The 17140-nt window shown below is 43.4% G+C and overlaps 1 protein-coding gene across 1 annotated transcript in view; it reads right to left on the bottom strand.

Moving 5' to 3' along the window:
- Positions 1 to 15732, bottom strand: part of CKAP2L (cytoskeleton associated protein 2 like) — a 31617-nt gene extending 15885 nt beyond the window's left edge. Inside the window, exons 1-4 of the mRNA XM_062209834.1 lie at positions 15645 to 15732; positions 13367 to 13433; positions 11353 to 11404; positions 3377 to 4614 (exon numbers count right to left, since the gene is read on the bottom strand). Coding sequence (XP_062065818.1) covers positions 3377 to 4614; positions 11353 to 11404; positions 13367 to 13433; positions 15645 to 15684 — 1397 coding nt within the window. The 5' untranslated portion in view covers positions 15685 to 15732. The remainder of the gene's footprint in view (positions 1 to 3376; positions 4615 to 11352; positions 11405 to 13366; positions 13434 to 15644) is intronic.
- Between the last annotated feature and the right edge of the window lie 1408 nt (positions 15733 to 17140).

Raw genomic sequence — 17140 nt, 5'->3', positions numbered from 1 at the left:
CGAAATCCATTGGCTCCATTTTGAGCATCACGTATATTAATACTAACCTTCAGCAAGCTGAGATCCTAATTTCTCTGAACTCTGCATTTGAGTTACTGTTCCTCTCTGCTGTAGCTCTTTCCAAAACTTGGCCCACCCAGACCCTTGTTAACTTTTCTGGGCTAGGGGCCAGCATTGTGGCACAGCAGGTAAAGCTGCCATCTGTGATGCCACATCCCATAATAGATGCTCCACTCCTGATCCAGCTCCCTGCTAATGGCCTGGGAAAAGCTGTGGAGGATGGCCCAAGTGTTTGGATCCCTGCCATCTATGTGGGAGACCTGGAGGAGGCTCTGGCTCCTGGCTTCAGCCTGGCCCAACCTTGGCTGTTGTGGCAATCTGGGAGTGAACCAGTAGATGGAAGAACTCTCTCTAACTCTTTCAAATAAATAAATAGATCCTTATGTAAAAAAACTAAAAACCAAAAAAACTTTTCTGGGCTAAAAATCACTGGTCTGCTTGACAAGAGACTCCGTCTTCCTACTTCATGCACTGTGGACTCACTACTCCGGCTCCTTCTAAGCTGCCCAATTCTGACCTTACTTGATGTTTGGATGTCTGTTATATTCTTCCTGAACAAAACTGGGGTATGTCCTGGGTTTATGCTTTGCTTTCTGTTCAGTAACAGGGTATGAGTCCTTGCAGGTACTTCTTGAATGAGCACACTACATCTGCAACTCCTATTTCTTACTCATCCATTCTGTTTCAATTTCTTTAAAACAAAAACAAAAACAAAAACAAAAAAAAACTTCAAGGATACAGGAAATTACAGAGAAAGATTTGTAACACACACATATACACCTGGCTCTATCAGGTCTTAATATTTGTTAAGTTTGCTTCAAATCTTTTTTTTTTTTTAGGCCATAAGTAAAGTGACTTATTTATTAAAAGTGACTTATTTATTAAAGGTCATAAGTAAAAATTACTTAGGAGCCATTATTTATGGCCTATTTCCTGACCAAGTTTTTTTTTTTTTTGACAGGTAGAGTTATAGACATGGAGAGGGTCAGAGAGAAAGGTCTTCCTTCCATTGGTTCACCCCCTAAAATGGCTGCTACAGCCAGAGCTACGCTGATCTGAGGCCAGGAGCCAGGTGTCTCCTCCTGGTCTCCCACGCGGGTGCAGGTGCCCAAGCACTTGGGCCATCCTCCACTGCCCTCCCGGGCCACAGCAGAGAGCTGGCCTGGAAGAGGAGCAACCAGGACTAGAACCCAGCGCCCATATGAGATGCTGGCGCCGCAGGCGGAGGATTAACCAAGTGAGCCACGGCACCGGCCCCCAAGTATTCTTAATGGTCAATTTGCCAAATCATCTTAAGTCAAAAAGATTTAGAATTAAAGCAAAGTACCTTTGACACTAACCCACTGTTGGTGGGAATGCAAACTGGTAAAGCCACTATGGAAGTCAGTCTGGAGATTCCTCAGAAACCTGAATATAACCCTACCATATAACCCAGCCATCCCACTCCTTGGAATTTACCCAAAGAAAATTAAATTGGGAAATAAAAAAGCTGTTTGCACCTTAATGTTTATTGCAGCTCAATTCACAATAGCTAAGACCTGGAATCAACCTAAATGCCCATCAACAGTAGACTGGATAAAGAAATTATGGGACATGTACTCTATTGAATACTATACAGCAGTAAAAAACAATGAAATCCGGTCATTTGCAACAAAATGGAGGAATCTGGAACACATCATGCTGAGTGAAATAAGCCAGTCCCAAAGGGACAAATATATGTTCTCCCTGATTGGTGACAACTAACTGAGCACCAAAAAGGAAACCTGTTGAAGTGAAATGGACACTATGAGAAACAGTGACTTGATCAGCCTTTGTCCTGACTGTTGATGAACAACTTAATACTTTATCTCTTTTAGTATTTTTTTTTTGTTCTACTTAATACTATTGGTTGAACTCTGTAATTAATACACAATTATTCTTAAGTGTTGAAATTTAACTGAAAAGTGATCCCCATTAAATATAAGAGTGGGAATAAGAGAGGGAGGAGATGTACAGTTTGGGACATGCTCAATCAGATTTGCCCCAAATGGTAGAGTTAGAAACGTGCCAGGGGATTCCAATTCAATCCCATCAAGGTGGCGTGTACCAATGCCATCTCACTAGTCCAAGGGATCAATTTCTGTTCACAATTGATCATAATAATAGGACTAAGAGTCAAAGGGATCACATAAACAAGACTAGTGTCTGCTAATACTAACTGATAGAATAAAAAAGGGAGAGAACAATCCAACACAGGAAGCGGGATACACAGCAGACTCATAGAATGGCAGATGTCCTAAGTAGCACTCTGGCCTCAGAATCAGCCCTTAAGGCATTCAGATCTGGCTGAAGAGCCCATGAGAATATTTAGGCATGGAAAGCCAAGACAATCTGGCAAAAACAAAAACAAAAAAAACCAAACCTATATGAAAGATCTCTACGAGTGAGATCCCAGTGGAAAGAATGGGTCATCAGCTGGCACCATGGCTCAAGAGGATAATCCTCCGCCTGTGGTGCTGGCACACAGGGTTCTAGTCCCGGTCGGGGCACTGGATTCTGTCCCGCTTGTCCCTCTTCTAGGCCAGCTCTCTGCTGTGGCCAGGGAGTGCAGTGGAGGATGGCCCAAGTGCTTGGGCCCTGCACCCCATGGGAGACCAGGAGAAGCACCTGGCTCCTACCTTTGGATCAGCGCAGTGCGCTGGCTGCAGCGCGCTGGCCGTGGCGGCCATTGGAGAGTGAACCAATGGCAAAGGAAGACCTTTCTCTCTGTCTCTCTCTCACTGTCCAATCTGCCTGCCAAAAAAAATGGGTCATCAAAGAAGGAGGTACCTTCCTCTGAAAGGAGGAGAGAACTTCCACTTTGACTGTGACCTTGTCTAAATAAGATCAGAGCTGGTGAACTCAAAAGGCTTCCATAGCCTTGGCAACTCATGACAAGAGCCTAGGGTGATTACTGACGCCATAAACAAGAGTGTCAATTTGTTAAGTCAACAACAGGAGTCACTGTGCACTTACTCCTCATGTAGGATCTCTGTCCTTAATGTGTTGTACATTGTGATTTAATGCTATAACTAGTACTCAAACAGTATTTTATACTTTGTATTTCTGTGTGGGTGCAAACTGTTGAAATCTTTACTTAATATATGCTAAATTGATCTTCTGTATATAAAGAGAATTGAAAATGAATCTTGATGTGAATGGAAGAGGAGAGGGAGCGGAAGAGGGGAGGGTTGCGGGTGGGAGGGAAGTTATAGGGGGGGAAAACCATTGTAATCCATAAGCTGTACTTTGGAAATTTATATTCATTAAATAAAAGTTAAAAAAAAAAGCAAAGTACCTTCGATCTTCTGCTGTTGCCTTCTTTTTAATATTTGGATTAGTTTGTGCTCCAGTTAAGACTCTGCTCCTATTCGTGGCTGTGACTCCAGCTTGAGGTTTGGGAGCTGTCTTGCTCAGAAAACTGTTCTGAGGAGGAGCCCTTTTCAACTTGGAGTCCAAAGTCTGTGCTTTTTGTTGAAGACTGTTGCCATACTTATTGTCATTGGTTCTATTTGCTCTTAAGTTGGGGGTGCTTGGAATGACTGAATGAAAGCTGCGAACTGTCAGAGTAGGCTTCTGGTTTATTGCTTTTGTTTTTTGCAGTATGCATGATGTCTGGGGTCTAAAACAAGGCTGTGTGGATTTCTGGTCTTGCCTGATGCTCGTATGTCTATTACATACTCCCTGAACAACATTGGGGTATGTCCTGGGTTTGGTATGTTTTGCTTTCTGTTCAGTAAAGGGTTTTGACTGTAACTTAGCTTCACTTGGTCTTCCATGGTTACCCCTGTCAGCCTTTGTATCCTTGACCTCTGGCTTCTTTGATGTTTGGTTCCTACTAAGGGTTCGAATACCATGAGTGGGAACTGTCCTTGAGGGTTTTCCTCCTGGCCTTACAACATCTCCTCTAGAGAGCTGCTGTGACTTCACTGGTACAGTCCTGATTCGTGTTTCTCCTACAGTTTGTTTATTAACTCTGTCTTTCAGAACTGTGCTATTCACCGAACTTTTCCCCACAGCCTTTTTAGGAGCAAAACTGTTCTTGGTTTGATTATAACAGTTAGTCTTTGCCTTACTTACAATACATAATTCAGGATCTGGTTTCCTCTGAGGTTCTGATAAAGTTTGGGGCAAGTTCTCTTTGTTTCTCTCTTTCAGAACGCTATCTGAAGATTCCTTTTCAACATGGGTATTGTCCACAGAGTCTGTACATTTAGCATGTCCTGGATCGGTCACCTGCTGCTCTGTGGGTTCCAGCTGCTGTATATTAAGTGACCCCTCTGGTTTTCCTGACAGTTCTGCTGTGGATGGTCCGGCTTCATGCTGCTGGTGACTCTTACCAGGAGGCTGACAGCTTGGGTTAGAAGAAACACATCCTGAAGTCAGTCTTTTGCCCAGAAGTTTGGGTGGCTCCAACTTTGGCTTCTGGGACCTTGTGATATTGTCTGGTCTGGGTTGTAGTTTAATGCTGATGGGCCTTGAAGTTTTGATAGGCAAAGCAACATGGCTGGTAACATTCTTTGTGGGTCTAAGAGTCTAAAAAGACAAAGAAATAAGTTGAAAAAAAGCATAATAGTTGTTTTTAAAGCAAGGATAAAATAACTTTTAAAACACATACTAGATGGGTCGGCACTATCGTGTAGTAGGTCAAGCTGCAGCCTGAGGCACCAGCAATCCGTATGGGTGCTGGTTCGAGTCCTGGCTGCTCCATTTCTGATCTAGCTCCCTACAAATGTGCCTGGGAAAGCAGTAGAAGATGGCCCAAGTGTTCGTGGGAGATGTGGAAGAAGCTCCTGGCTCCTAGCTTTGGATTGGCCTAGCCCTGGCCATTGTGGCCATTTGCGAGGTGAATCCATGGATAGAAGCTCTCTCTCTGTGTAACTCTGTCTTTCAAATAAATAAATCTTTAAAAACAAAACAAAACAAAACAAAAAAAACAAAAATACATGCTAGAAAAATTATTTTATGTAGAATTTCACTTAAGAAAGATGAATCCTGAAGAAGTAAAGAAATACTATTAGGTGGTTTTCATAACTTGAGTTCCTATAGAAATATATCAGAATCTTTGACAGACTGAGAAGATCTGTAAATATATAAAGTAATATATACATATAAATATTATTATATATGTTATATTATATATAATATATACCATAGCATATCATATTATATATTATTATATATTATGTATATATAATATTTAAAGATTTCTATTTAAAAAATGAATTTGGGGGCCGGCGCTGTGGCATAGCAGGTAAAGCTGCTGCCTGCAGTGCCAGCATTCCATATGGGCGCCAGTTTGATTCCTGGCTGTTCCACTTCTGATCCAGCTCTCTGCTATGGCCTGGGAAAGCAGTGGAGGATGGCCCAAGTCCTTGGGCCTCTACACCCATGTGGGAGACCCAGAAGAAACTCCTGGCTTCGGATCAGTGCAGCTTCTGCTGTTGCAGCCAATTGGGGAGTGAACCAGAGGATGGAAGACCTCTCTCTCTCTCTCTCTCTCCTTTCTCTGTGTAACTCTGATTTTCCAATAAACAAACAAACTTTTAAAAACATGAATCTACCTCAATCTAATAGTATCTGCTGAGTGCCCATATGTCCCAACCAAATGTCCTCTTAGCAACCCCTTATATTAGGGTACCTCCCAACTAATTCCTCCTAGTGTTTTATACAGTAAAAATCCAGGAAGTTGGGACTAGGTTATAGCAAACTTTGAAGGCTCAGAATTGACATGGTAAATAACTGGGCAAGTCATTGTGGATTCTGGAGGACCCACAGTAAAAAAAATCATTCGGAAAGAATTTGGCAAAAACTTAAAAGTATGTCTCCAGTTGGGCTTGGCAAGGTTGAGGCTGGGAACTAGGAGCTAAAACCAGGTCCCTTGCAGGTATGGCAGGAACCCAACTACTTGAGCCATCACTTGCTATCTCCCAGGGTGTGTATTAGCAGGAAGCTGGAACGAGGAGTGGAGCAGGGACTCAAACCCAGGAACTCTGACATGGGATGTGGGCATCCCAAACATTGTCCTAACCACTAGGCCACCAAATGCTGACCCCTTTCATTGTGGTTTTGATTTGTATTTCACAGATGGTTAAAAAGTTGAGCACTTTCTTACGCCTTGATTAGCCATTGGTACATCTTTGGAGAAACATCTATTCAGATCCTTTGTCCATCTTTAAATTGCATCATTTGTCTTTCAATTGTTGAGTTGTAAGAGTTTTTATATGTATCCTGGATACCAGATCCTTATCAGGAACATGAATTGCGAGTATTTTCTCTCTGGTACATTTTTTACATCTTCACTTTCAATCAGCCTAACCTGGCTAACTTATTACAGGTGGTAGGTCAAGCAGTTTCAAGTACTCCAATGAGAGAAAAATCTGGGCTTAGAAGAGTTATCAGGCTAGCAACCAAATGCAAATACAGACCGTTAGCATCTGAAGAGATTTTAAAGATCATTAAGTCCCTTTGAGAGGGAAAGTGAGATGCCCAAGGTTAGGCAGGGTTGGAGTTAGAACTTCTGCTCTAAACCATGGTCTCTAACAACTGGTCTCTTTCATTCCACCTAAGAACTGAGGGATCAAGTTCCTAAACAAAACAAAGCAAAGACAGAATGTACAAGAAGGATTAATTGATTTAAAGTGAATTTGGTCTCTTCATTCTGCATAAATGAAGTAGGAAAAGGCAGAACATTCACAGAGGATATAACTAGGGTTTAAGTCAAGAGATATTTATTGAATGTTGTCTGTATAGCAGGCACTGTGCTAGACTCCTGGAGACATGAGGACAAGAGATGACGCCTGCCCCTGAAGACCTCTAGTAGAAAAAACATAAACACAAGAAATTATGGTATAAGGAAATAAGAGCTCTAGCAGGGCTGGGAAGTGCTGTAGAATATATATATTATCAGTGGCTTAAAAAATAGTTTTGCTTCCATACTCTGTATGCAGTATTATTATTGCTAGAATGAGACAGGGTTCTTTATCAGCTTGATTCCTTACATAAAAACATTGAGAAAACTTGTTCACAAGTTTTGCAGAGAAGACTAGATTTGTTACAGCAGTTAATATTCCATTTTCTGAACTTATGTAGAAGTATATGCCAATAATCTCTCAGCAATAATTTGATGTTCTACCAGATGGAAACCATTATTTCAAATTGTCCCTGATTTTGTACCATAAAGGTATTTCTTTCTTTCTTTCTTTTTTTTTTTTTGACAGGCAGAGTGGACAGTGAGAGAGAGAGACAGAGAGAAAGGTCTTCCTTTACCGTTGGTTCATGCCCCAATGGCCGCCGGCTGTGGCCGGCGCACCGCGCTGATCTGAAGCCAGGAGCCAGGTGTTTATCCTGGTCTCCCATGCGGGTGCAGGGCCCAAGGACCTGGGTCATCCTCCACTGCACTCCCGGACCACAGCAGAGAGCTGGATTGGAAGAGGGGCAACCAGGACAGAATCTGGCGCCCCGACCAGGACTAGAACCTGGTGTGCCGGCACCGCAGGCGGAGGATTAGCCTATTGAGCCGCAGCGCTGGCCCCCATAAAGGTATTTCTATCCCACGGTAGAGTATCATATTATAATTAGGAAGGAGATGGGTGAGTGGTTTGCCTAAAACAGGCAGAGAAAGAAAGAACTGAAGAGTAGAAGAAAGACAATAGTGCCAAGGGAGATGGGAAAGGAGAATCTGCATGTGAAACAATTTTTCAAAAAAATGTTAGGTAAAAGCACATATAAAAACTGATGAGGGGGCTGGCATTGTGGCTCAGTGGGTTAAGCAGCAACCTTCAACACCAGCATTCCATATGAGCACTGGTTTAAGTCCCAGCTACTCCATTTCCAATCCAACTCCTGCTAACATGCATGGGAAGCCAGCAGAAGATGGTCCAAGTACTTGGTGGGAAACCAAGTACTTAGGTGGGAAACCCAGAGGATCCTGGCTTTGGCCTGGCCCAGTGCCAGTGGTTGCGGCCATTTGAAGAGTGAGCCAGCAGATGAAAGATACCTTTCTCTAACTCTGCCTTTCAAATAAATAAATAAATCTTAAAAAAAGAGAAAGCTGATGATCTGAAATTGATTAAAATGTATGTCTATGTACCCATTAGGCACCTCAAGTATACATATCCCAATCTGCAAGCATTCTAAGTGCATTTCAACATTTATTTATTTATTTTTTATTTGACAGGTAGAGTTATAGACAGTGAGAGAGAGAGAGACAGAGAGAAAGGTCTTCCTTCCGTTGGTTCACCCCCCAAATGGCTGCTACGGCTGGCGCTGAGCCGATCCAAAGCCAGGAGCCAGGTGCTTCTTCCTGGTCTCCCACGCGGGTGCAGGTGCCCAAGCACTTGGGCCATCCTCCACTGCCCTCCCGGGCCACAGCAGAGAGCTGGATTGGAAGAGGGGCAGCCGGGACTAGAACCTGGTGCCCATATGGGATGCCGGCGCTGCAAGGCGGAGGATTAACCAAGTGAGCCATGGCGCTGGCCCCACATTTCAACATTTATTAAACACATACTTTTAAACAATCTACGAGATGTAGCCTATTATATCTGTTTTACAGATAAACAACTTGCTCAAGCTCACTGACTTAGAAAATGAAGGAGTTGCTTCCACCTGCGGCACCAGCGTCCCATATGGGCACCGGTTTACATCCTGGCTGCCCTGCTTCCAACCCAGCTCCCTGCTATGGCCTGGGAAAGCAGTGGAAGATGGCTCAAGTGCGTGGGCCCCTCCACACTTGTAGGAGATCCGGAAGAAGCTCCTGGCTTCTGGCTCTGGATTGGCTCAGCTCCAGCTGTTGCGGCCATTTGGAGAGCGAACCAGGGGATGGATGATCTCTCTCTGTCTCTCCCTCTCTTTGTCTTTAACTCTGCCTCTCAAATAAATAAATAAATAAATAAATTTTAAAAACCAACAATAAAAAACGCCCAACACTCTGGAAAAGTCCTGCTCAAGTTCTGGATCTGATCTTTACTGGCAGTGTAATTTTGGTCAAGTACCTTTTTTTTTTTTTTTTTTTTTGACAGGCAGAGTGGACAGTGAGAGAGAGAGACAGAGAGAAAGGTCTTCCTTTGCTGTTGGTTCACCCCGCAATGGCCACTGTGGCTGGCGCACTATGCTGATCCAAAGCCAGGAGCCAGATGCTTCTCCTGGTCTCCCATGTGGGTGCAGGACCCAAGCACTTGGGCCATCCTCCACTGCACTCCCAGGCCACAGCAGAGAGCTGGCCTGGAAGAGGAGCAACAGGGACAGAATCCGGCGCCCCGACTGGTACTAGAACCCGGGGTGCCGGCACCGCAGGCGGAGGATTAGCCTAGTGAGCCGCGGCGCCGGCTTTGGTCAAGTACTTAATTTGAGTCTTGGTTCTCTCATTTGTATGGGAATACTACTACTAATAATAATATCTATCTCACAGGAAAAGTGCCATGTATTCCAGTTTTCACGTGACAGTTTTGATTTATGCTTTTTGGTCCAACATAATTATTAGTAGCATCTCTCACAGTGTCCTGGTTTGGACATTAAACCACGGGGCCAATCTTACAAGGTTGTTTTGCATGTGTCTTGCCTAGTAGCTAGAAGAAAATAAGCACTTAAATTGTCAGCTGTTACTGTTAGATATCAAAAATGCTTATAAACTATAAAGCATGATACAACTATAATGATGACTACTATATGCACAGTGTTCCTATATTCTGTAATTTCCATCCCGTCTTTATTTTCATCTTTACAACTGTATAAAGCAGAAAAGGCAGGTATTATTCTCAATTAATAGATGCTTTATTGAAGTCAGTATTGTCAGCTTCTGGAGAATTCTCTGCAACTCTGAATGAAGGCTTCTTTGTAGATTTTTCCCTTGAGACTTGCACCCTACACTGGTTCAATCTGCATAAAACAGAACTCTAACCAAGTGCTTCCCAAGTGCTCACATCATAATGAACCAATTTTTCCTTGTATACATTTTTCTATCTTCCAGTGTCTAATATTATACACAAAATGGCATATTTATGTCCATGTATGCATATATATGTATACATAGCAGGTTCAGAAGAGTTCATAGAAAATGCACACCATGACAAGACTATGCATGGATTTAAAATTTTTTGCACCAAAATAAATGTACCTTTTGATTTCATTTTTCGACAAACTTTTTGAAGTGCTCTCACAATGTGTGAGATATATATATATATATATATCTCATTTATATATAGTGATGGCACCATTAAAGCTTATTAAAATTGGCACCAATTTCTCACTTTGGGTAACACAATTTCAGTTACACTTTAGAAATTAAAGCTATAGTTTAAAGAACTAAAGGTGGCATTTTTATGGGTTATTTTATTACAAATAAAGAATTTTTCCTTTTTCAGAAGGCCACTTTCTCCCACTTATACCTTAAGTATGTTAAGGATCTTTTCCATTCTATCTGCTCTCTACCTGAATTGCTTCGGAAGCATATTTAAGTAGCTTGGAAGATCCAACATAGGTGTTTTCTTTTCAAGATCACCGAGATACTTAATAGAGGCCTACTAAAGTGGTTAAAACTACAGGCTGTCACCTCTGCTACTTACCAGCAATGTGACACTGGGACATCACTTAACCTTTCTGTGACTCTGTTCCCTCATCTGTAAAATGGGCTACGAACAGTGCCTACTTCCTAAGTCTTGAGGACTCAACGAGGTACTGCAAGTCAGAAAGTGCTAGGCACATAGTAAACCATCAATAAATGCTAGCTATTAAGAGGACCAAAGTCTACTTAAGATTTCTTTCAGTTAATAAAGCTAAACTACAATATGCTATAATTTTTTTTAGTATTTATTTATTTATTTGAAAGGCAGAGTTACAAAGAGAGGGAGAGACAGAGAGAGGTTTTCCATCCACTGGCTCACTCCCCAAATGTATACAATGGCTGGAGCTGAGCTGATCTGAGGAGCCTGGAGCTTCTTCTGGGTCTCCCATGTGGGAGCAGGGGCCCAAGGACTTGGTCTATCTTCCACTGCTTTCCCAGACCATAGCAGAGAGCTGGATTGGAAGAGGAGCAGCCGGGACTTGAACTGGTGCCTACATGGGATGCCGGCACTGCAGGTGGCAGCTTTATCCACTATTCCACAGTGCCAGCCCCTGTGCCATATTTTTCAAAAAAAGATTCTCTTATTAAACCAAACTGTCCTATGAGAAACATCTTTGAATTATATATGTTCTTAGGTTGCTAACACTTTTATTATTTTATTGATAATCATATTTCCAAAATAGATATTTCTTAGAAGACCAACCTCTACTTACAGATTGAGAAGGTGGTGGATTTGGGCAACTATTCTTGGCTTTTAGATAAGGCCTATGAAAGAAAAAATAAAGTTAATCCTTAGTATAGAAGTATTAGCAAGGTTTAGGAAGCACAGTGATTAACGATTATGATTAGAATTTTAAACCATTAGAATTTCTATATATGGTAAAACAAATCAAAGTTATAATCAATAAAAAGTCTCCTTATCATACTGTCCTTAGTCCTGTATTCTCCTAGGAGACCCAAAATTGTTCTTACCCATGCTTTTTTATCATTTAAAAAATTATATATTTTTATTTCATCTGTGAGGCAGAAGAAGAGTTAGAAAGAGAGAGTGTGAGCACACGGTATCTTCCATCCATTGGTGCACTCCCCAGATAACCCTGCAGCAACCAGAGCTGGACAAGACAGAATGAAGCCAGGAGACTGAACTCCTTCTGGGTCTCCGTGTGGATGGCAGGGATCTAAGTACTTAAGCCATTATCTGCTGCCTCCCTGGGTGTCCATTAGCAGAAAGCTGGATTGAAAGTGAAACAACTGGGACTTGAAGCAGACATTCCAGTATGAGATGTGGGTATTCCAAGCAGTGTGTGTGTGATCCTTTTAGAGATAACCTATGCACAATGTACCATTTTAATAATACTAATGTGCATTTTTTTCATATTTGCAGTCTTATTCATTTAAAATTATTCCTCAAACACTGCAATGTGGCAGATACTGGTGATACATAGCTCTCATGTGACCTCCTGAATTCTCACAAGAGGGTTATAAAAGTCTGAGTTTGGGCCCAACCCCTCTCTCTGCTTCCTGACCACTATGTGATCCTTCTATATGTATTCACCACCTGCCACAGGTTCCTCACCGGAACCAAAGCCTGCTCCATGCAGTTTGGACTTTGAACTTCCAAAGTTGTAGGCTAGATAAACCTTTTCTCTTCATCAGCTTGTTGCCTCAGCTATTTTGTTGTGATAACACAAAGCTGATTAATACAATCAACTTTCTAAAACAAATTTCCTTCTTTAAAACATCTTAAGATAGTGAATTTTCAGAGGGAAAACATGATATAGTTTAAGAATAGAAATATACATAAAATGTAATCAGTGAGATAGAAAAATTAAAAAAAAAAAAGATATGAGAACAGAGGAGAATTTAGGATTCAATTTCTATGCACCAAAAACAAAGCCTAGACTAACAGGGATTTTGATAGTGACTTATTTACTATTTCTCACTCATCTAGAACATAAGCCCTGGGAGGCTTATGCACCACATCTCCAGCAGCAACACTGATTGGTACATTCTAGACACTAAACGAATATTGTTGACTAAATGAATTAAGTTCATTTAATCAAGGAAATGCAGAGGAGTAAAAACCCCAGGTAAAATAAAGGGGAAAAACTAACTTATATAAAAAAATAAATTTTTAAATAGAAATATAGCTACTCAAGTGGGGGAGAAAATACAGCAATGCTAAGCAAGAGAAATAAAAAACACCCTCCATGGGGACAGTAAGATGCTGAAAGAGGTTAAAAGTGAGGTGATCACAGTTCTGTTTATTCCAAGAGCAAATGCTAAGAAGATGAGCAAAAAGCACCAGCAGGCCGGGGAATGTCAGTGTGTCACTGTGGAGGGCTGATGGTGACGGGCTCTCCTGCGCTAGCGAGAAACCCCAGAACCAGGGTCATCCAATCCTGGACCAAAAGTGCATTCATGGGAATCAAGTTCCCCAGGAGAAAAGGCAGAGAGAAGAAAAGCTTCCCGCATGGTAACACTGTTGATCTCTCCTCCTTCCTTTGGAGGCTGTCACAACAATCCTGCTTCAATCTCTGCCAGCTGACTCGGCATTGCCCAGGTGTCTGGGTGGTACTTGGACTGAGACGCCCTTTGCAGTTATCAAGGGATCCCCGTGCAGTTTGAGTAGACTGCAGGCCCAAGGGCAATGTTTGGAAAAGGCTTTACATTGCTGTTAGCAACAAGGGCAACAAAGCTGGAGTAACTGTGGGTGGGCAAACTCACTTGGTGTTCTGGTTCTTCAATTTTCCCTTGGCTGCTAGGTACTCCTGGAGCTTTCGCTGCCGTTCTTCTGTAAAACAGGCAAGCACATGGACAACAGAGATTTTGTCTAAGACTTTAACCAGTTTCATTCACATTATAAAAGAGAGCACTTTTCAGATTCTGGCTTTGCACAGAGATAGGATAAAATCCCTCGTGCTGAAAGTTTACTTTCAAGTGAATAACAACATCAACAATATCATTCATATGCCAGGCCCTATACTAAGCTCTTTACACTTACTTTTTTTTTTTTAAATATTTACTTATTTATTTTGAAAGTCAGAGTAAGAGAGAGAAGACAGAGAGAGGGGTCTTCCATCCACTGGTTCATTCAGCCAGGAGCCAGGAGCTTCTTCTGGGTCTCCCACATGGGTGGCAGGGGCCCGTGTACTTGGACCATCTTCTGCTGTTTTTCCCAGGCCATTAGCAGGGAGCTGGATTGGAAGTGGAACGGCTGGGACACGAACTGCCACCCTTATGGGATGCTGGTCTCACAGGTGGTGGCTTTACCCATTATGCCACAACGCTGGCCCCTACAGTTATTTCTCAGAATCCACACAACAATACTATGAGATATTTTCTAGTCTGAAATCCTGTGATGGCAAAAGACTTGCCTAAAATTACCTGGCTAATATGTGGCAAGGCCAGAATTCAAAAAGAGGCTTATCTAACCCCAGAGCCCTTGTTCATAGCTCCTGTTCTCAGGTATAACACACTATGCTTAGTATGAAGAGATTTTGTTACTGGCCCATTTGAGCCAGTGAACCAGGCCTGGTCTTAGTTCGCTTTTTTTCTGAGAGGGGTGAAGATTTTTACCCATAAACCCTTCTATGGTTTCCTTTAGGATTAAGGAAAATATAGGGCAGGTTAGTGGCTAAAGCAAACATACATGACTTTCTCTGCAAGGCATTTGTGAGGGGATGAAAAATCAATTCAGGTTGAGCATCCCTAATCGATAAGTCCAAAACGTTTTAAACCCCAAACTTTGTGAATATTGACATAAGACCACAAGTGGAAGATTCCACATCTGACCTCATGTGACAGGTCCAAACACAGGTACTCTAAAAATATTATGTAAAATGCCCTTCTGCTATGTGCTTAAGGTGTATATGCATTCCATGCTTGGACTTAGGTTCGATCCCTACGATATATCATTACGCACACGCGAATATTCACAAATCCCTAAAGAGTAGAAATCAAAAACATTTCTGTTCCCAGGCATTTTGGATAAAGGCTAATCAACCTGTATTTCTGATTTCAATCCAGTTGTGGAGATAAAGCATAGACAGAATTATACTAGAAAGCAAAATCTAGGGTACTATAGAATTAGATTCAATAACAGAAGTATGGAGTTCAGACGTGGGGAATGGGTGAAGGGAGTAGGTGGTGGGAAAAGGCTAAAGCCAAATGATGATTAAAGAAAAAAAAAAAAAAAACTACAGGGAATGCAAAAACTACAATCACCTCATCTGGCCTGAGGTGCCTCATGAGCCAGCGGTGAGAAACGCATCTTGGGTCCATGGGAGCCAGGGTACAGAGCAAGTTGCTGTGGAGTCTGACATCTGGGGTGGGCACCCAGTTCTGTGACTTCTACCAAGTTAGCAGACCCTGCTGCTGAGGGCCTATAACATGGGGACAGCAACGCCCCCTTTAAGTGCTGTCATTCCAAATGCCCAGGACCTAGTAGCCTCAACCCGTACAACTGATGCGACAATCAAAACACCGCGTGCACCCTGGAGCAGGTGGCATCTGAGCAGTATTTTAGGGGGCGGGGAAAAGGTCCCAGGTCTAAGAGCTCAGGGAGCGTAGGCTCCTCAGCCCTCGGTGCAGATTTAATCAGTCAACTTCCAGGCCGCAGACGACCCGGGCTCCGGTCGGATCCCACCTCTGGGCAGCTGTCAAACCTCGGGCACAGGGGACCACGCCCGGCTGCGCCCGGTGCCAGATCCGGGTCGAAGGAGCGCGTCGCTTCCCACTGGTGATAATGACATCGTTCTGCAGGGCGGCAGCGAGAACCACTGGGAAGGCGCTCGTGAGGCCTCTGGGCCTCCGCACAGCCACCCACATCCCGGTTCCAGACGCGTCCCTGTGGGGCCGGGGCCTGAACTCCACGCCCAGGGGAAACCGAGGCAGACAGGCACGCGGATGGGCAAATTCCGCGGGAAGAACTCAATCGGCGGCCTCCCCGCTTCCCCACGGTGCTCCAGAGCCGGCAAGAAACAGGGTTCGCGGTCATACTCACCCGCTGCAGCAGAGGCGGCGCCGCGTCCCGGCCCCACCATGACTCCCGAGACAGTTTTTCTTCAAAGGCCGCGCCAGGAGCTTTGGCCGACGCGCCGCGCGTCCGCGCCCTCTCATTGGCTCCCGCGGGTTTGAAACTCTCCAGTTGAAGGCAGGGAGGGGTGGGCCAACGGGAAACAGGCGCTTTGTGGTTGGCTCTGGCTCTCGGAGCCCTCCCTCCGGGCTCTTTGATTGGAAGAACGTGCACGCACGCCGGCATTAAAGGCGGTGCTCCATCGCGAGCCGCCGGGACCCGCCCCTGAGGTCTGCGGGATCGCTCGTAGTTTGTGTCAGCTGGGCGGAGGTTGTGGTGTCTGTTAGCGTGAACGACCGAGGCCCCGAGAGTCCCTGAGGTGAATGACAAGGGCTGTCCTCCGGGGCTGCTGGGGCCACAACCTGAGTCCCTCTCTAGGTCCAGAGGAGCTAGGAAAAATAAATACTACTACTAATAATTAATAATAATAATTTATTTATTAATAATAAATACATAAAAGGCAAAACTGTGGTATCGCTACTCGGTAAGAGTGGGATGAATCTAAAGCCTCTTAGTACTGCAGGGTGGCTCCTTTAAAAAATTTTTAATTGTAGTAAAATATAAATAGCAAAATTTCCCATTTAATCACTCTTAAGTGTTATCTTAAAAAAAAGTGTACTGTCCGGAGGCATTAATTCGTTCTCATTGTTGTGCAACCGCCGTCACTCAGTCTTGCAAACATTTTCTTCCAAACGGAAGCTCTGTCCCCAAGAGGAGCTAACTCTCCTCCTTCCCCCAGCCTCTGGGAACCCCGTTCCACTCTCTCTATGAATTCGACAGTTTCAGCTACCTCGTGAAAATGGAATCATACGGTCTACAACCCGTGACTTGCTTGCTTTACTTAACGTATTTTTAAAGTTTACCCGTGTTGTAGTATGTGCCCGAATTTCCTTGCTCTTTAACACGGAGTGGTGTTCCACTATGTGCCTAGCCCATGTTTTATCTGCTAACCCAGCTGTGGACCCTCGGGTTGCTTCGCCCTGGTGGCTAGTGTGAATATGGCTGTTGAGAGTATGTGGCAAGCCCTGTTCCACGCACCCAGAAGCAGGCTGAAAAACTAATATTCAGTCAAGGGAACAGGTTCAAATCAATTGGCTCCGATATGACGATCAGATTCACCACTACCAACCTCCAGCCTTACTATACCATCATATGTGATTAATATGATTATTAGCATGGTAAAAATTACTCCCCCTCTTGCCAAGATAGTTGCCAATTGTTGGCATCACCTAAGGAAGTGATCACACAGGGAGAGAAAAGAGGTAGATCCCGAACGCCTGGAAGTCACTATTAGTATTTGGCCCGATATTAACATACATCTCTTGGACCTTGTAAATGTAGACCCTGAAAGCGCATGGGCTGCTTTGTGAAGTCTGTTCTTTGTTGCTTTCTTTAATAACTCTCTTCCTTCCACCTTGTAGATT

The sequence above is a fragment of the Lepus europaeus genome, chromosome 13 (assembly GCF_033115175.1).
Source record: "Lepus europaeus isolate LE1 chromosome 13, mLepTim1.pri, whole genome shotgun sequence".
NCBI classification, from domain to species: Eukaryota; Metazoa; Chordata; class Mammalia; order Lagomorpha; family Leporidae; genus Lepus; species Lepus europaeus.
This window is presented reverse-complemented; position numbering and strand designations above follow the sequence as displayed.